General features: G+C 38.3%; 1 protein-coding gene across 13 annotated transcripts in view; it reads right to left on the reverse strand.

Moving 5' to 3' along the window:
- The window catches only part of Dock9 (dedicator of cytokinesis 9), a 288,972-nt gene that overhangs the window by 62,487 nt on the left and 204,947 nt on the right, over window positions 1-21,538 (reverse strand). For all 13 annotated transcript variants that reach the window (XM_076871913.1, XM_076871916.1, XM_076871911.1 and 10 more), the window contains exons 28-34: window positions 14,139-14,285; window positions 13,798-13,881; window positions 12,998-13,109; window positions 9,669-9,847; window positions 9,320-9,433; window positions 7,128-7,245; window positions 2,239-2,372 (exon numbers count right to left, since the gene is read on the reverse strand). In XM_076871913.1, coding sequence (XP_076728028.1) covers window positions 2,239-2,372; window positions 7,128-7,245; window positions 9,320-9,433; window positions 9,669-9,847; window positions 12,998-13,109; window positions 13,798-13,881; window positions 14,139-14,285 — 888 coding nt within the window. The remainder of the gene's footprint in view (window positions 1-2,238; window positions 2,373-7,127; window positions 7,246-9,319; window positions 9,434-9,668; window positions 9,848-12,997; window positions 13,110-13,797; window positions 13,882-14,138; window positions 14,286-21,538) is intronic.

Consider the following 21,538-nt stretch of genomic DNA (forward strand, 5'->3'; position numbering starts at 1 on the left):
AGACAGGCATACTTTCACCCAAATATAATACACACAAATGCTGTTTCTTATTGTTCTGGCTTGTCTCCTTTGTACACTTGCCTAAGGCACAAGCCAGAAGGCACAAACCTGTCACAATGGATAGCCAGTCTAGAAATGCCAAATAAAACCTCAAGCAAAAAGTATGTACACTGGGATCCTATGCAGAAGTGAGGCCTCAGAAGACACCACCCAGTCACCCAGCTCCTTCAGAGAACGGCATGGCTGCAACAGTAAGAAGAGCCTGAGGGGCTGCTGTGCGCCAGCCACCAAAGCCTGCAGCTGAGCTGCTGTCATTCAGGGTCACTGTGGGGCAGTCAGTGGGCACCACTAAAACACCTGGCAGGCTCCAAGGGGACAAACAGGACACCTCAGTACAGCACTGCCAAAGACCTAAACCGATGTGGTTCCTCCATCATCAGCTTAGCAGAACACAGCACACGTGAGGAAGGTTGGGGCAGAGGGGAAGGCAGTTTTACCACTAGATAGCAGGTTCCCATTTAAACAGAACACAACGACAATCTCATCTCATGATTAAAAACAAAGGAGATTTACAAAAATTCCAAGTTATATTTCCAATTAAAATCAGGAACATTTTTTTTGCCAAATACCAAAGAAAAACCCCCAAAACAGTGAAAGATGTTTCATTGAAGGTGTTGGTGGCCAATTGAAAAAAAAAAAATATATATATATATCTATATAATAAACAGCCTTAATTACTAAGATATATGAATATTTTTATTTAAGGAAGAAATAAAGATGCTATTAGTGGCAAAACAGGTATGGATGCATCATCTTGCCCATTTGCTTAATCAGAGCCACTAGAAATATGTACTTCTCGCAGAGGGAGGGAGGGAACAGCATGCATCATTTCCTCTGGCAAAGGCGGAATGGTTAGAAGGGAAAAATCCACAGTGACCCGGTTTCTCCTGGCTGACTGGCAGCTCTCCTGCTCCTCTCCAGCACTGCGTATGACATAAGTAGAGTGCCTTCTAAGCAGCTTTTCCCTCTACACATGGAGGCAAGTTGGGATCAAAGAGAAAGTTCCACATGTCACAACTGAGATATCGAGCCTTGACACACTGTACTTAAAAACAATCACATCAATGCCATCCACATGACCAGATTACAAACCTGATGCTGAGGAATATGTTGGGGTCTGGACATTTTCTGATAATTAGGAATACATCCTTAAATGGTTCACCTGTATATTGGTAGAAGCACTTCCCTATTATAACTTTAAAGAGCTTAGGAACAAACAGTGCCCAGGGTGATACCAGTCTACCATGGTTCTGGATTTAAATTCAATCTCTATCCTTTCCCACAAAGTTCCAAATAGTCTGAGCCTTTAGTAACTTTAGGAAAAATGGTTACCTATAAGGAGGAAGTGTTGTTTTGGGGGTGGGCACAATATGAATCAAGAGTGATTTAAAAAAAAAAAACCCACTTGAATCAAAGTGTGAAATATGATATATCAAGAACTATGTAATGTTTTGAACAACCAATAATAAAAATTTAAAAAAAGAGTGATTTCAAATCTCACCTTTATTCCTGAATTGCTGATATAAAAAATTAATCTTTTCTGGAGCTGGCTTGGATCTAATAAACATGTGTGTGGGTAGTTGTGTTATAAAAGGTATACTCCAGTGTAAAGACTGTGGGGATTCTAAAGAGGGCATTTTTTTTTATTTTATTTTGGTAGTGGGGACTAAATCCTGGGGTGTTTTATCACTGAGCTACATCCCCAGTCCTTTTTATTTTTTATTTTGAGACAAGGTATCATTAAATTGGTTAGGACCTCATTAAGTTGCTGAGACTTGACTCAAATTTGTGATCCCCCTGCCTCGGCCTTCTGAGTTGCTGCAATTACAGACATGTGCCACCATGCCCAGCTAAAGAGGGCATTTTAATTTAATTTTCTACCTGAACCACCTGCCAGAATCACCCAAGGCACTCTATTGAAAGCATTGTCCTGATCTGAGATCCTGAAACAGAAATCAGAGTTTCAGGAGGCTAAGGATGTAGCTCAGTGGTAGAGTACTTGCTTAAGGTCCTAGATCCCCAGCACCACAAAAAAAAAAAAAGGGGGGGGGGAATGAATCTCAACTTTAGACAAAAGCATCATCTGCTTCAGGTTTAATGAACTATTTGAAAAAACAAAAGTTCACATCTAACAGACAGTAAAATATGAAGCATGTTTACTGTAGGAAAAGAAATCACCTTATCCAGGGAATTACTCTTCTCACTATTTCTTTCTGGAAGGCTGTTGCCCGAATCTGTGCTTATGAGAGATCCTCTTGAGTCAGCATTTCTCACACTGTTGATGTTTGGAGTTGATGCTGTATATGGAGAAGCTATACAGAAATTGACGAAGACCAAAGTTTTGGTAAAAGAGAACAAAATAAAGTATTACACTTTAAAAGAAACTGCTGTTTTGGCATCTTCCCCTCCATTTGGAGGTTGGCTCACTTTTAAAGAGCCAGGTAATATAAAATGAGATAAAAAATAAACTTTTAATCAGAATAAATGTCAACTCACTTATTGTCAACTAATTTATTAGGTTCTAAGTACCAAATAAACAGAACTGCTAGTTATTTGATTGCTCAGACTACAGGGGCATACATTATTCAGAATGGAATAGAACAAATATTAGAAAAGAAATCCATCTACAACCATCCAATTAAGCCTCACAATAAGCCTATAATATATAAGCTTTGTACTAAGGGACCCTACACTGCATGGTTTCATGGTATATTTTAAATTTTCAGGAAAATACAATGATACTCGATACTGGCTGGAAACTGTGGTTTCAATACTGGATCATGCTATGTTGAATCTTGTTGAAGCTGAAGCGGAGTATTTAGTGGTTGCTATGACAAAAAGCAAGCACTAGAAAAAAAAATCAATCAAAACAGGAAGTGAGAATGGTGGTAGAAAATCTGAGTCTGAAGTATGAGAAGCTATGAGCATCTTTTAGGCAAACAAAACCCACTAGTAACATTATGGTTATTAAAAATGAAATAGAAGCATTATTTTCTTTAAAATTTTAGGTGTGTTGTTATTTTTACAAATGCCTATTAAGTTGTTAGATCATAAGTATTTATTAGTTTATTTGGTCCTAAGTACCAATAAACAGAATTGCTAGTTATTAATAAACAGAACTGCTAATAGATAAGTTCTAATAAACAGAACTATTAGTTTTGGCCTAAGGATATCACAAAAAAATTACTGACAATAAGATCCACCCTTATTCTCTGTGAACTGAGAATATTTGGGAATCTCTGTTATAAACATTTACGGGTAGAAAGAAAGCTCAACTTTGAAATAAAATCTGTGATGGCCCTTAAAAATACATTGACTTGGGGCTGGGGATGTGGCTCAAGCAGTAGAGCGCTCGCCTGGCGTGCGTGCGGCCCGGGTTCGATCCTCAGCACCACATACAAACAAAGATGTTGTGTCCGCCAAGAACTAAAAAATAAATATTAAAAATTCTCTCTCTCTCTCTCTCTAAAAAAAATACATTGACTTCCTGCTTAGATAAGCATTAAATGAATTATGTAATTTTAAAAAGACTCTTTGGACTTGTACATTCTGTGCTGAACCAAAAGCATGCCACCAGTAGAAAGGCCTGGCTGGTTTTGCAGATGGCACGAGGGGAGTTCTGGCACTGTGCTCAGCAGCTGTAAGCAGGCCTCACAGACCCAAGCCAAAGATGCCATTATTGGCACCTCACAAAGGCAAGTTATTTTTCAGATTCAGCAGGCAAATTCACTGGCACAGAGTGAGATGCTTCTAAGTTAAAAAATAAAAATTAAATAATAGCCAGCTTGAGTTGCACCAAAAATATTTTTTCACTTTTAAATTTGGTAGCTAATGGAATATATTTATGTCTTAGGTAATATCATGATGCGCCCCTGCCCAAGTGCTGTGGATGGAACCCAGGGCCTCACAAATGCTAGACAAGCACCCTACCTGTGAGCTACCTCCCAGCCCCCAAGATAGTCTTTAATGTTAGAAGGAAGACCCATGACACAGGGGTTGTAAGTCCTTTCCCCTCCCAAACACTTAGATTTACCCACTACTATCCCTGAAAATGATCCAATGTATTAAGGTCAAGAAAAGAAAATCCAGGGGAATTTGGAAAAATGAAGGCTGAAACAGGGGCCTTATTGTAAGCCCACAGGCTGCATTTCTCTAGCAGAGAACTATGTGATCAACTGTCACAGGAACAGAAAAAACCTTACGAAAACACAAAAACCATTTTTCTATAAGAAAAAAGAAACATATACAATGACCAATTAAAATTATCCAAATATAACTGTATTCATGATTAAGGTAGAATATATAACTCAGGATAAAGGCCCTCAATAAAGTAAAATTAGGCCTTAAATTCTCAGATTTTTAGGCTTGATTCCAAAACCAGAGTTCTAATTTAAGACAAACAGATGCAAGTGCAATAAATAAAAATCATCATGCTTAGTTTGTTGTGTGTGTGTGTGTGTGTGTGTGTGTGTGTGTGTGTTTGTTTAGTATCCTGGCCCAGGAAATGACCTTAAACATGTGAGCAAATAAAACATTTTGTTCATCCTTCTCTGCTTTATACCAACAGCCCAATGTACTGTGTGTGGAAAACGGGACCCTTAACCCAAGAAGCCTTGCTTTTTTTAAAAATATTTTTTGTTGTAGATGGACACAATACCTTTATTTTATTTATGTGGTGCTAAGAATTGAACCCAGTGCCTCACACATGTTAGGCAAGTGCTCTACCACCGAACTACAACCCCAGCCCCGGAAGTCTTGCTTTCTAAAATGAATGAATCTCGGAGTATTTTTTACCCAGGCAATAAATCTATTTTATAAATTAGCATGCACCACATTCCAGAAACATTTAAAAAATTGGTGAATGGGCTGGTATTGTAGCTCAGTGGTAGAGCACTTGCCTCACACACATGAGGTCCTGGATTTGATCCTCAGCACTACATAAAAATAAATAAATAAATAAAGATATTGTGTTCATCTACAACTTAAAAAAAAAAAAAGGTAAGTGAACACTCTTAATATGTGTGGAAACGGAATTTCTTTTAGACAAAGATGCAGGATAAAAGTCTGCTCTAAAAGATAAGCACCAGGACTAAAGTCAACTGGAAGCTGATAAACAAAAAAGGAATTGCTACAGCTATAAGGAAAAAACTAGCAAACCCAGGTCAAGGTGGAGATTTTCTAGAAGGTACTCCTAAAAGAGAATAAGAATTTAATCTTCAAGATGAAAGGAAACACAGACAAAGTCTGACAATAAATAAGATTGTTGTGTGGCAAATTCCTATAAAAAGTAGATTTGGGTCTTGAAATTCCATGAAGTGTGAAGAGGGAGTGCATCAGTCTCAAGCTCTTTTCATAGCTACACCGTGAGTACAGAGCAACCAAAGGCCATTACCACTGTTCAGGTCACACTGAGGATGTCTGAAGACTCATCTCCACGTGCTCAAGGAATCTCAAGTCCTAATCAGGTGAATTCTGCACTGGACAGAGTCCACTGAGTTAGAACATTCCCTTACTGTGGTCTGATCATTTCCACAAAGTTTGGAATGCTTCTCTTATAGTATTACAGGGTACTGGTCACAGAGAACACAGCATTAAGATTTTCAACACATTTCTGAGCTTGTGGACTCATGTAGTTGGCTACTAAGCGTGTATCAAAAAACATGAGTAACATAATTGTGCTTGTTATACTGACAAAGAAGAGTACTGAGTGTTTACCATGCCAAGCACTGTGCACAATGACAATGATTTTGTGTGGAAGTATGGATATGGAGGGTGCAGAGGGTGGACACCCTGCCCATGACACTAGTCAGCAGTCCAGATCCAAAGCCATATGTGTCTGACATAAGCTAGTGCTATTAACTACTGCACATGAAACCCTCTAAAAAAGATCACCTCCTCACTCCAGAGTGGCAGCTTGACATGTGGGTAGAGCAGGGCAGAATGAAGGCCTCAGAAGAAAGGTAAATGGAAACTCAACAAGAGCAGCCAACATTTGCTGAGCATTTACTGTGCACTAGACTCTGCTCCAAACATTTTTCATACATTAACTCTTGTTATAAGGGAAATCTAACTATGAAAACCATACATGACTATAAGGAAATTAAGGATTGGTAATGTAGGAAAAATTGAGGTATTCAAGTGAGTTTTCTAATCTTATATTCTACCCTGTTTCATCATCTACCATGAAAAATGGCATTAACAATACAAAAGGTAAGAACATATATTCAAAGTGACAACAGTCTGTAAGTTAGCTGAATAAATGGAATACACTTTTTTCTGCCATGAATTTATACCATTAATGGATAGTCTAACCACTAGCCATAGTAGGACATTTTATTTATTTAAAATGTGGTAAAGAGAGGAAGAAATGAAGACAGAAAAAGACTAAGCATCTATGACAGTCCCTTGAAGACAGATTATATATATATATATAAAATGTAGATATATATAATGTAGATACATATATTGCTATCCATTATCTTCATGAAGCTATGACTCAGTCATCAGAATATAAATAGGTACATTTTCTCTGGCACTTTCTTATGAAAAAACTAAATGAATCTTGATTTATACCATCTGTTTCCCTCCCCATGGGGGATACTCCTTTTCATTGTTTCATATAGAAAAATATCGTAGGACAGAAGATTTTTGAAAGCTGATTTTAGGATTGAATCCCAGCCACAAAATGTGACAATTCCTCAGGAATCACTCTCACATTTCCTCTAAATTGCCAATACTACAACTTTTATCCCCTGCCAACACCTGCAAAGATATTCCTTTTCTAAAAGCATGAACAATCTAAGATTTAAAATACTTCACAAGAATTTTACAAAAAGCAAACAGCACAAGCAAGTGATTAAATATACTATGTTCGGAATTCACAAGAATTCTGAAATCTTTATTACAGTGTATGGCTGAAGAATTTCAGTTGTGAAGTATCACACTATGAAAGAATACTCAAGGCAGAAACCCAGTCCTAATTCGTGAGTGTAATATGTTAAGAAACTGCTAAATCAATGACACCCAAGTGACACTGAAGAGAGACTGACAAGTGCATAGAGCATTACCAATGCCAGAGATGGCGCCTAAGAGGTCTTTGTGCAGGCTGTGGTCCAGTGTGTTTCCCTTCTGTGGTGTCACCAGCGGGTTCCCAGCTGGCAAAGCAAGGGGTTCCTCCTTCACAGTCTGTCAAAGACGGAAGAGAAGAAGCAATCAGATAATAGAGTGAGTTACCAACTGTTCTCAACCAGTGAAGGCAACGTAAGAATAAGCAGAGCAGCCTGACACGGTCAAGGGCCTAAGGGGGAGAAGCAACCACAGGGGCTGTTCTTCCCAAGTGAGCTGGAGTTTTAGCAGTAATGACAACAGACTCTGGATGGTTGGAGTTCCATGTGAACTTATCAGAGGAGAAATGGCATCATGTTTAAAGTTAAATCTCTTTTTAAGGGGATTTTACTTCAGTGAAATTCAAAGACAGACCTCGAATTTGTGTTTTTCAGGGTTGAAAAAGGACAGAGTGTCACATTCTGATCTGCATTACCTATTCTGCTTAGAAAAGCAGTTAGAGAATATACATATGGAAGGCAAAGTTGTAGAGGTGAGATCAGCAAGGGGCATTTAGGAAAGAAAGTTTATAAGAAAAAAAATCTATAAACATGGATCACTTCAGTGTAACAGTATTTAGAAAATATATGTGGAGGGGTAAAGAGGTAGTGTAATAAATGGGACCATGCATTGCTCTTGGGAAAAAGGGAAAGAAACATGCATGGAAATTTCCCAAGTATGTGTTACAATGATGAAATGGCAAGATTAATTCTTCATCAGTTCATGGTATGAATAAAAGGGAAAGGGAACTGGTAATATCTGTTCATATTATTAGCAGATAAGCCCTGAGGCCAAGAAAAGAACTTTAGGAAGACAACAAATACAAGTTTTAGTTTGTAGAATTTTTATAAACTTTAATAATTAAAAATCATTATGGGTGAATAATTTAAAAGCCTTTTGCAACTGAAATGTGATAAGGAATTTGATTGTGTTAATGTTGAATTGTAAGATGCTACCAAGAATCTTTTTTTTAAATAAAAAGACAAATTGCCATGTATCAAAGACAGAGTATATAAACAAACCAATCTCTAGTCAAAAAGTTTTAAAATAATTTCTGGGATCATTCTTCAGTCTACTTAATTTCCCATGCCTCTTTAATTAGTTACAAATACAAACACAAATACAATATAAATTAAGATGGAAGGGGCTGGGGTTGTAGCTCAATGGTAGAGCACTTGCCTTGCATGTGTGAGGCACTGGGTTTGATCCCCAGCACCACATAAACATAAATAAACAAAATAAAGATATATATATATATATATATATATATATATATATATATATATATATATATATACACACACACACACACACACACACACACAGAGTGTGTGTGTGTGTGTGTGTGTGTGTGTGTGTGTGACTTCTTGAAGGCAGGGGATTCTGGTCCCTCATCTTGGTATCCCTGACATTCAGTCTAAAGAAGAGAAACTATAGCCTAGAGAGATGACTTTTCCAAGACTACAGCATATTACTATCAGAACTGGAGCAGGTCTGGGCTCTAAGGAACATGGTTTAAAATCATGCCCTTTAATTTTGCTCCTCCTCCCACCAGAAATTTGTGTTGAATATACAAATGAAAATCCCAAAGGCTTACAAGATATTAGGCCATTAGGAGAGCAAGAATTGAAGGTTTACTGATTGACCCCATCTTAGCCAGAAATGTAATTTACCAAGAGTTATTACAAAGCAACTGCCAACTGTGGTGTTATTGCCAAAATAGAGAGGGTGTGTACAGGTTTGAACTGTATCCCCCAAAACTCGCCTAGAACCTCAGGATGTAATATTATTTAGAAATATAATTTTTCCAGATGTAATTAAAACATAAGTTAAGAATAAATCCCACCAATGGTGTTCTTATAAGAAAGGAGAGGACACACAAAGACTCAGACACACATCAGGGAAAAATACCATGTGAAGACAAAGGCAGAGATGGCAGTGATGCCACCATAGCCAAAGAAAAACTCCAAGGACTGCCAGCAACCACCAGAAGCGCAGAGAGAAGCACAGAACAGCCTCTTCTCCTGATGCCTTGACGCACCTTGATTTTGGACTTCTGGCCTCTCAAATTTCTGCTGTTCTACATCCCATTCTTGGCATTGTTACAGCAGCCTTAAGACAATATGGGCTATGTCCAGTAACTATGCTTACGTACAGTGCCTGGGTTCACAGGGAAAGGTGACACATCCCTCACATTGATCCGCTGGACATTTTCAATGAGCAAACCAAACAGAGGCAGGTAGAGTGTGGCTATTCTTGCCTGATGACTCTGAAACAAAGACACAAGTAAGTTTGTTCCATAGCTCTGAGAACAAATGACAGAGTAATTTGACACAGACCATCTTATTTATTTAGAACCACTCTATAAGGACAAATATTAGATTTTACTCCAAAAACAGAGGAAAGTCTTGTACTAGTATCACGAATTTTCTAATTAGTACTCTCTTCATATCACTTAAAGGACATTTATCACTGCGTATTTGCTGTCTTTGAGGGCCACTCACCCTTGAAGCATATCTGTCATCAAAAGAATGCTTTATCAGCAGGTTCTTGAGCACACTGATGGCGATCACCCGGACCTCCCGAAATTCCTGGAGGGCAGTGCCCACTTCTCTTAGTAATAGTCCTACCAAGAAGTGGTTTCTGCAGAATTCATCTGTTAATGAGTAGTCAAGCTGGAGATCTGAAAGGAGGATAGAGACTACTTAAGTCAGGGAGGGTCCAATGCTCTCTGAATAAAATAAAAACTGAATCCATCCTCTGCTTTCAGCCTGCCCTGCATCTGCCAATGCATGATCAGACCTGTCTTCAAATAGAAAAGGGTTGAATCTAAAATGCTGCTCTACTCCTTTACACATCAAACTCCCATGTGAAAAACCAAATTTAAATACAAATAAGTACCCTGGATTTTGGAACACATAGCATCCTTCATGACTGAATATAAGTTTTAATACCAATTTTTAGAATATAGAACAGCATGTTACATTATAATTTTGTTACTGAAAAGTTAAAAATAAGCTATTGTATTAATTAATATAAGCATGGGAGTAATTTGTGCATAAAATTATGTAATTATAGAATAAATAAATACACATGCCTTATTAAAATGATTTACTTCCTTAGTTCAATATTTATTTCCTGATCATCAATGCCTGCAGAGTCCTAATAAAACCCAATGTGTTCAAAATGAATAAATTTGCACATAACCTATTTATTCTGCTATCAGTAAAAGAAGAACTTATTTATTATAGTATTTTCTAAAATATCTGTTTAATACTTCCACACCTCTAAAAGCAAATAAATATAAACTATAATTGGAAGGGACAAGCACCAAACCAAACTAGTAACTCACCAGCAAGCTAAATGAAAAAGTTGAAAGCTCCTCTGGAAAAGAGCTAGAAGTAAACATGGACCTTCCTGAGGGAAGTAAAAGCAGCTGAATATCACTCCAAAGCTGTAACATTCCCTCTCGGGAAGCTTAAGACAGCACTTGATTTCTTACACTGACTCCATTATTAAAGGATGATCTACAGATACATACCCCTCCTTTGACTTCAATCCATATCTGTTACTTATATTTAAATTTGCCCCAAATATTGACCTAGGTCCAGTAAAATCCTTTAGTAAAAGAGGAAGAATATTCATTTTCCCAGAATAATCTGTTCACTGTTTATGATTACTAAACCCAGTCTACCCAAACTGTAGTTCACAGTTTGAATTCACATAAATCTCTTTATGTGAAAAGAAAATGATTATGGCTTAACTGTGTGTGCTCTTACATACCTGTGCTTGTGGCATATGCATGTCCATACACACACAGCTATGAGTTCATATGGGTAGGTGTGCATGGGAGAGAAGGTGAGGTGGGGCAAGTGAGAAGAAGGTAGAGAAGAAGAATGCTAAAAGAGATTAATTCCTAACAGTGAGACAAGGCAAAGGATCCATATCTTAAAGATGCCCACTTGCCTAGGGCAGCCCCTCTTGCACCAAATACCCTAGAAACACTCTGAAGGTGTGAATCTGCCAGACACCTGACAGATTTCCATTGGCTCAATTCTATAGGACAAACAACAGAGTCCTGCAGGCTTAAAGGGCAATATGGGCAGTAATACATTCCCTGCCCAACCACCAGACATAAACAGCTACCCTTAGCACTCTGACAGGGGAAACGAAGAAAAGAGGCCAGTGCCCAAGAACAGGTAACTGTGAGGTGAGGGAGGGCATGGATGAGGGTAGGGAGAGGAACTAACTCCATGAGGAGCTGGGAGAGAGTGAGGACCCTGCAAGGCCCCACCGGGACCTGTGGTATGGCTTCTGGGGAAGATGAGGACTTCTACGGGAGGGACTATTTAAGAGGTGCTGGGGTAGGTATGCTATGTTTGGAAAGCTGGGAGTAAGCAGGGGTACATGGAATGTAGGGGACAGTGGAGTGTGAAACAGAGGTTAGCCAGCCCGGGATAGACTGCATAGCTGAATTCCTGCTGCTCCTTGGCCAGGAAGCTCCCTCTCAGACCTGCGGGTGCTGGGCTCAACCCCTCACTTTCTCCCAAAACTCTTATCTAGTCACCCTATCTCCACTGTCACCACTTTTCATATCCTCCTTTCCAAGCTTTATTATTCCCCCTTAGCATTTATCAGTCTCCAACATTCTGTGTATTTCACATATATAAAACAGCCAAGGATTTTTATCCAGGTTGTCCACAAGTGTATCCCGAAACTAGACTAGTTGGTGCAACATAGTTGGCTCAACCATTTGTTGAACAAATGATTGCCAACTCCAGGGCCACAATCTCCCTTCTTGTTCTTTATAAAGTGTTACAAATCTGTTTGGGGTGGGGGGAAAATATTTGTCTCTGAAAGAATATCTCTGCATGTTTCTCCAAATTTCAATGTGTCATTAATAGTTTGCTGGCTTCTTCCCACTTTTTCTGCTTTAGCACAAACAAACCTAAGCACATTATAAGGCACTAAACTTAATGAATATTGCTTGATAGACCTGTCATCCTACTTTATTCAAGTTGATTTACTTGATGAAGATAAAAAACCTTTTGACCTCATTCCCTTCAAACTTAAAGACGATACAGAACAGTTAATAAAAACTCAACATGCAAACATAAAAAGCATGTGAAAAAGCCATGTTGCTTGTGATTCAAGCTACTGCCACCACTGTGGATGAAGGCTATGGAAGTGGTGGAATGTAATTTTGGGGTGAAGTAGGACTTTTTTGTTTGTTTGTTCTACTTGAAGAAACATCCCAGAAAATCTAGTAACCTTAGGAGCAAGATGCCTCCCTGGGATGTTACTGCAATGTCTTAGCTACAGTGAAAACAAATTCACCACTTCATCGTGAGTTTAAAAATGATCGAATGCCTAAACAAATAGTATAGGTAAACATTTGAATAGTCACTTGCATTCTTTTCTTTTAAAGGAGGAAAATGCAAGAAAGCAGGCATCACATCCCACACCTACCTACAGGAGTGTCATTTGACTCCACAGTTGTTGAAAGAAAAGCTAATTCATAAGAAAAAAAAAAGAAAAGTGAAACAAAAACAAACTACAGTAAATAAAATGGATTTCTAATTTTTTAAGCAAAGGGATTTTTCAATGAAAATGAGTCACATTGGCATGATCTGCAAGCTAATAAGTTTTATCAAAAAGTAAGTTTCCATGTTACACTTTATCAATACATTTGAAATGCAAATTTAACAAGAAAAAAGTTAATTCTTCAATGAAAATCAGAAAATATTAGTATCATATTTGAATCAATTCTCTTTTCTTATTAGAAAATGAATGGCTATCTCTGAAAAAATTAATGCATGTAAAGATAGGTTACCTTGGTATCTTTGAATCCTGCCTTTTCCAAATGGCATTGGTAAGTTCAAGGGAATATAATGTTCATGATTGCACACCACACGGAGAAATTCAAACTTGTATTCAAAGAGGGTCTGCAGGAAAAAATGTTTTGTCATAAATTAAATATTTCACTAGATATTTTACATGGGACACTAAAAAAGCTTATCAGAAACAACACACCCAGGCATCTGCAACAGGGACCTGTGGGAAATGCACGTTCCAATCCAATTTACAGATTTTAAAATGGCTGCAGGGACTTCTTTGACAACTGAAAACACATTTCATTAAACAATGTCCTCAGGTGATGTTTAGAGCATTTATTATTTATGTTCCTACTTCCATAAAGGATTTCACCTACCTTACAATTATAGACACAGATTCAATACAATAAAAAAGACTAGTATGCCAGAGCTTTAAAAAAAAAAAGAAAAGAAAAGAAAAGAATGAGAACAGTCATAATTCCAGCAGATAAAGGTTACATGGTTACTTTTTTTCTTTTCCTTAAGTAAACTGTGACTCATAACATTTATACTTTTCATTTTGTGGTTGAAATGTCATTGTGGTATTATAAGAGCAAAATCTATGGGTATGTTTATCTCTCATTCTGAATTACTATGTCCCTAATATCTCATATTAGTATAAGCAAGTGACAATATTTTCAAGAGGGAAGTGAGCTGTCCCTCTGGGACTGAAAGATTCATGTGAGAACTGAGAGGACAGGTGGATTTTCAGATGTGCATCAGAGAAGAGACAAGGAACCTCATGCAATAGTCACACTACCTTTGGGTCTCCAGGAGCAAAGCAGCTGATATAGTTGTTGATCTGTTTAAAGACAAAGCCCCTGTCCATGAAGGTGAAACATCTCTGTGGAGAAAAACAACCCACAAAGGTCAGTATTTCAGGCCTATACTTTTTGGAAACTTAGGCTAAAATCAACACTTGTTAAGGATAAAAATCAGCGCTTGTTTAATAAGTTATAAACTTGTTTAGTAAGTTTATTTTTCAGCATAAAAACACATCACTGACATTGTCAGAGCACCTGCTCTATGCACTCTGCTCAGGAAAAACTTAAAAAGCACATCTTAATTGCAGTTGACACCCTCTCCCCTGGAGGTTCCCACCTTGATGAAGACCGCTAGGCTATGATTTGCGTTCTTGGATGCCTCCGGGTTATCTCGAAATTTCTGTGTGATGTGTGGCATCAACATATTCACAACAGTTTCCACTGCATGATGGTAAGATGCAGGAAATCTCTGGTTTCGTAATAACTAAAAGGAATTCAAAGCAAACATTTACTATTTTTTTTTAGTTGCAATCCTTTAGGGGTAAGTATCTTAACTTGGAGTCCATTTTTTAAAACCCAGAGTTCTAATCTTATCTGTCTGAAATTAGATAAAATGAATTACTCTTCTTTCTCTCAAAGTACTATACAAGTGTTCAAATATTTCAAATAAGTGCCATGGATACACTTCAGCATGATAAAGACCATCTATAAAAGTGGAGCTACAGTTTCTATTCCCAGAGATTCTGACCTCTAAAAGCTTGGCAGGGAGAAGGTATAGGAACATGCATTTTTAGTTAACATCTTTGGGGATTCTGGTGTCTGCACCTCTTTTAGAAAACACTGGTCTAGGCTTATGCTCCAAGTACTCAAAATAAAAATACAAAGATTGATGACTGTACATGACCAGTTTAAACTACTTAAGAGGCAGCAGTGTGCTTCTAGTTAAATTTACATAATAATTTTTATCATTAATATTTACCTAAAAAATTATACTGACTACTTAGCAATTAGCTACCATTTGTCATTGAGTATCTTTTACATTAGGTATGTTTTTATGCACTTTTTCATTTGAATCTTATGAGATCCCCATGAATTTAGTCCTCATTTTACAGAGGAACAGAGAGGTTAAGGAAATGTGTCCTCAGTCACACAACTGAAATGCTTCAGACCCAGCTCTACCATGAGTTTAAAGCCTGTGCTCCTGCTAAGGGAGACCACACTGACTCCTCCCCTGGACACATAAATAGAAACATCTGCTGAGAATCTGAAACAGGGTGGTGGGGTGGTACAAAATTACTTAAATGCTCCACTATATCTATCCATTGATGCGTTCAAAGAATTCTAACTGCCATGTGAGGGGAGTCTCATCATCCTCATTTTACAGATGAGAAAATTGAGGGTTGGAGTTCAGTAAACAGTACTCTAGTTTTGAAATTTCAAAGGGATTGTGTTCCAATGTGTAACCAATGATTCTATCTCCTGAGGTGTTAGCATTAATATATGAGTGACTTCCAGGACTCTGGAAAGGACAACTAACCACAAGGCATGACTGCTAGTCACCCAAGCTGGCCACTCCCGAAAAAGTGGTATCCCTATGGACTTTGGGAGGGGGCTGAGTCAATGACTGCTAAGGCCATGAAAAATGGATGAAGAACTCTATCATGTATACATTAAGTGAACAGCAGGCCAACCTATTAGCTAATGTTGTTACTATCACTGAAGGTAGGACAACCAGACATAGAGGCCTCCTGAGACCATGCGGTAATACCAACTATGAAGTATCGTTACCAGAAAGAAAATAAAACCTAAATCAAATCAGGCTCCAGACATAACCACAAGTTTATAGGAAATTCAGGGATTAGAGAACCATGTCATGTAACACTATGAGATTCTAATCAGCCAAATCTAAAATGTGAGAAATTCTGATGGACCAATGACCCACTTTCTTTAACAAATATGTTCAATCAAAAAGTGCAGAGGGAACAATTTGAGAATCAAAAAAATTTCAGATTCACATCAATAATATGCAATATGTGGACTTTATTTAGATCCTGATTCAGCCAAACCAACTGTAACATGACATTTTGGGGACACCTGGGGAGAACCGAATACAGACTGGGTGTGAGACGATGATAAAGAAATATTGCTAGTTTTAAAATGTAATGCTATAAGAGTTATATCTTTTTCAAAATCTGTTAGAAATGACACACTAAGCATTTCAGAGATAAGATGCTGGTAAGCTGCTTTTAAAATGCTGTAGGCAAAAAAAGTGTAGCTATATAAAGCAAGAATGGCAGAATGTTGCTAACTGCTAAAGCTGAACTACTGGATCACGTGAGAATCATTACACTAATCCCTAAACTTCTAGACTTAAATCTCCACTGTTAAGTTTTTATTTTAAAAGATGTGAAGAATGATGGATAATTTACATAATAGCCCATAATTAATGCTGCTCAGTGATTAGAAAATGATAACTTAGGGCTGTAAAGGCTGAAAAGAAGTTTCCCAGCAGTGAAAAACAGCTATGGTAGTGGTAGAGCTCTTGCCTAGTATGCTTAAAGCCCTAGGTTTGATCTACACAACACACACACACACACACACACACACACACACAAATCCTAATTTAACAATAAAACAAATTAAAGACGTTTTACAAGGCAAGACATACACATCCGAAGATAATAAAGACTTAGGTAATTAAATATTTTTTTATAAAGATTACTAAGATTACTATAAGCTGAAATGGAAAGAAAACCTCTGGGACAATGGGCTGGTGCCCAGGGTGGTAAATATATAAGAGCAATCAAAGGAGAGGACCCAACTTCTGGCCATGGTTGCTGGAGGGTCTCTTGTCAGTGCCACTGCAGTGTCCCCATTGAGCCAGCACCACCATCTGCTCCTCCAATGGAAACTTCCAGTGCGGGGTCTGCAGCCCAGCCTATTCTCACAGGACCAGCCCCCTCCAGCCTACATGCTATGGAGTCACTATGTCTATCCTGCTGGCTGTGACTCCACTACATGGGATCTCCCTGAAGACCCACATCCAACCTGGCTGCTGAGGCCCCTGTGAGCACTGCTGTTAAAGCCAGGGGTTTGCAGAGACTCAGCAATGGGCTCCCCTGCATCCTACAGATCTCTGCTCCTCCAATCACTGCTGTGCTGGTGAACACTTGGGAACAGTCATCAAATGTTCACTTCTGTGTTCCTTACTGAGTCCTTCCACTCACTAGGGGGTTTAGAGACTTCTTTTCTATGAATTGTTTTACTACTCTGTGAGACACAATAAATAAGACTTAAAAATAAGTAGACATTTTGTTTAGGCTTTGTAAACAACAACAAAAGTAACAGGGCTAAGAACTTCGTCAATGACTTTTGTCAGCAATCTGAGTTAACCTCTCCTTATCACAGTCCCTACACAACTACCTCTCCTTCCCAATTTTTCTACGATTTATTTTCTTCCACTTATCTCCTTATAATTTTCTGCCACATTAATCATTCTCCCTAGATTCTCCATGTTCATGTCCCTCTCTACCCGATGGTGCCATGAGAATTATGCCTCAGATCTCTAATTGCAGTGAACAGAGGGGCCTGATGAACCCCTCTACTGTGCTCTGAAAGCTACTGCAGTGTCTGTGCCATCCATACCTTGTATTGTCTGCTCCCAGCCAATAACTGAGGGGGCAGAGATGCAAAGGCAGGCTTGTTACTAGGGGAATGTGGACTCTGGCAACTGGCTTTGGTTCCAGGACGCCCTCTTAAGAGTCACACTGTGTTTTCAGAAGTTCCCTTCCCTTTCGCTCTCCTTAACCTGGAACAGACTGAACCCTCCTTTGATGGCTCTCCCACCATCTCTTGGGCTACTTCCTCATAGTCATTGCCTTAATAAATCTCTTTCATGGCTAAACTGATCTGTCAACTGAGACTAACACAATCCATTTTTCTCAGAGAAAAACTTAGGCTTACGATTTCAAGCAGACTAGCACTCACAAATCTATTTCCCTAGTTTAAGCCTGAGTCTCCACTAGAAATTGGTTCTCTGTGCCATTACCCCTTTTGACAGCTGCTGGCTGTCACCCAATATTGTTCCTCCCTCCCTCCCTCTCTCTCTCTTCTAAAAAAGCAGTGTTAGAAACCAAACCCAGCTCAACAAAACTGGATACATGGATATCCAGACTAAAGACTTCCATCCCTTGCAGCTAGGTGTGGCCATGTGACTAAGTCTGGACAATAGGGTAGCAGTGGCAGCAATGTTTTCAAGTTTAATCATATCCTAAAAGGAAAAGGTGTTCCCTTCCTACTGGCTGCAATGTGGATGTGGTGGCAACAATATTAAAATCAGCACTCCAGCGGGGCAAAGCAATGAGAGGGAAGGAGCTATAAGCTCCTCCTATAAGTGCAAGCTGTAAGTTTACACTTGAACACTCTTGTTCCTTGTTTAAGTTACTGTTATGTCTTTATCACAGCACCTGAACCTACAGCCCTAAGGTTTAAGTTATTCGAAGCAGAACTCATCACTGCCCATCTCCCCAGTAAGTCATAGCCCCTGCTCCACTCAACTTTGACTTTACTATGTTCTGTGTGTTTTAGATTAGGGTAATGATGTTTAATTTATATACAATAAAATCCAGACTTTTAAAGTGTGAAGCTGGGCAAGTCTTGACAAGTGAATACTGTGTGTAACCACCACAGACAAGAAGACAGTCCGCTTCTGTCACGTCCACTCTCCATGCCCAGCTCCCACGTCCACTCACCATGCTGTTTTCTATCCCCATAGATCTTCCTTTCCTAGAATGTCACATCAATGAACTTACTCAGTGTGTAGTCATTTGTGTCTGACTTTTCTCACTTAACATAGCACTTCTGAGATTCATTCATTTTGATGTAAGACATTATACAGGATTGCCACATTTGCTTATAAATCCAGCTAATGGACATTTGGGTTGTTTCTGGTTTTTGACTACTATGAATAAAACTTCTATGAAATTTGTATATGAGCCTTTGTGTGGATACATTCTTTCATTTCTCATTAATATATACCCAGCAGGGAACTTCTGGATTGAATTCATAATTCTGTCTTAATACTGTCTCTTGTTCACTCATGATGCTATTCATTCTCAAACGGAATCCCACCTCATCTTTCCTAATGCTAGGTTTTCATCAGCATCATCATAAAATGTCATTTCATGTTATTGCAGTTAAATAAAGAAAAGAGAGAGAGAAAATATATATATATGATATATATATGGATATATACATATATATATGAATATGTACATATGTGTGTCCCACATAGGACACAACTCTAGATAGAAACTTGTATATCAGTGAGTCTAAGTTACTTTGTTAACATTTATATCTTTTTTAACTTCATCATTCCTATTGAGGAACCTACTCTACCTCTCTCTGATCTCTATACCAAACTGTCAGCTGGTTTCAAAGCTTCAGATAATCTAATCCTTATTTTTGAGTTAATCCTGTTTTTCACTCTCCTCCCTCTAATCTCAATCTAGCCATCCTGAGCTCTGCCCTAGAGGTTTATAGCTGTCTAAGACTCATTCTTCTTTCCCTGAGTTGTGGCATCCTTCAAGGCCCAGGTTGCACACTAATCTCTCATCACTCCTGGAACCCACACATATACACACCTTCCTGAATTATGCTCTGTATGTCTAAAGCTGAATGTCTTCTTTTTCCAGTGATCATGTCAGCTTCAAGGTTGAGGCTGTGTCCTCTACTCCATTTGCATTTCTCCTCTGTGCTCTGTGCCTACCAACTGCTCAAAATACTCATAGATGGAAGTGTGCATATTAACACTCTGTCACACAGGAACACGTGTGCATAAATGTTGGCTTAGGGAAAGTCAAAACAATCCATTTAGGAGAAGAACCATATCATCCTTCTTGCACTTTACAAATAGAAGTTCTTTTCTTGTGCAATTAAGCTAGAAATTAGTTGCAGGCTAAACAAGTAACTAACTTAGGGGTATATATATGCACCCTTTCCTATGCCAGTATCTCAGCCTCCTTTCCTGAAGGACACTTGCGGAATGCTGGTACTTAGCTGGATTCAGTGTGGGAGGAAAGGACATCAAGTCTAATAAATGGTGTAAAGAAACACCTAAAAAATGTTGACCTTAGTAGCAGAGAGTTGGGGGAGAATTTCTCAGCAGCCTGATGGCATCTGTTTTATATTTTCTTCAAGAACTGTAAGTTCCAAGTACCTGTCAACTATAAAGCTCTAGACTGGCTCAGTCATACATAACCAATCCAAACCTTGCAGGTCTATTCTTATAGTAAGGAAATTGCTTATATCAGATATTGGTTCAAAGAGAGGCTCTGATTTCATATCCTTTTTCAGTGAATATAACCAAGTGTGGTTTGACTGATTGGGGATGAAAAGTTGGACACTGGTAGTCACCTCCACCTTTTGCCACAATGCAGCATTAGAAGCAAGCATAAGAGTGTGCACATTTATTCTTCCATATAAGTTTGCAATGGATGGAGTTACCCCACTACCACAGGGAAGGTACATGAATGTACACTGAAGCCATCAGCTCAATACACACAACGTCCCCAAATGCCAATCAATGTTAAAGTATCCCTGGGTAGGGTACTTGAAGTAACAATGAAAGCTTTATCTGGCTCCTACACTAATCCAGGGTATAGGTTTATACTTGGTCATGGTACTTTGAGAAAGACTCACTGATAAGAAGAAAAATAAGACCAGATCTGTATTACAAATCAGAATACAATAATCATCTTCAGTCTAAAAATAGACAGGCTTTGAGGGGATATGATCTAAGTTTTGGAAATCATAAATGATTCACAAAATTATTCTCTAAATTCAGAACAATGGAGTAGGGGACAAGGACACACAATTCTTAATGGAGTAGAGGTCAAGGACATACAATCCTAACTTCCATGTGTAAATTCTCAATAACTACAAGACAAACATATAAACAAGTAACTTGAACATAAAAAGCTCATCTCTCCTAAGATATGAGGCACACTGCATGAAGGCTTTAAAAATATTAGAGGATCCCTCTAAAATCTGGAACAAGACAGGGATGCCCTCTCTCACCACTTCTATTCAATATAGTTCTCGAAACACTGGCCAGAGCAATTAGACAGACGAAACAAATTAAAGGCATAAAAATAGGAAAAGAAGAACTTAAATTATCACTATTTGCGGATGATATGATCCTATACCTAGAAGACACAAAAGGGTCTACAAAGAAACTACTAGAGCTAATAAATGAATTCAGCAAAGTGGCTGGATATAAAATCAACACGCATAAATCAAAGGCATTCCTGTATATCAGTGACAAATCTTCTGAACTGGAAATGAGGACATCTACCCCATTCACAATATCCTCAAAAAAAATAAAATACTTGGGAATCAACCTAACAAAAGAGGTGAAAGATTTATACAATGAAAACTACAGAACCCTAAAGAGAGAAATAGAAGAAGATCTCAGAAGATGGAAAAATATACCCTGTTCATGGATAGGCAGAACTAACATCATCAAAATGGCAATATTACCAAAAGTTCTCTATAGGTTCAATGCAATGCCAATCAAAATCCCAACGGCATTTCTTGTAGAAATAGATAAAGCAATCATGAAATTCATATGGAAAAATAAAAGACCCAGAATAGCAAAAGCAATTCTAAGCAGGAAGTGTGAATCAGGAGGTGTAGCGATACCAGATTTCAAACTGTACTACAAAGCAATAGTAACAA

This window comes from Callospermophilus lateralis, chromosome 12 (genome assembly GCF_048772815.1).
Source record: "Callospermophilus lateralis isolate mCalLat2 chromosome 12, mCalLat2.hap1, whole genome shotgun sequence".
Classification (NCBI taxonomy): Eukaryota; Metazoa; Chordata; class Mammalia; order Rodentia; family Sciuridae; genus Callospermophilus; species Callospermophilus lateralis.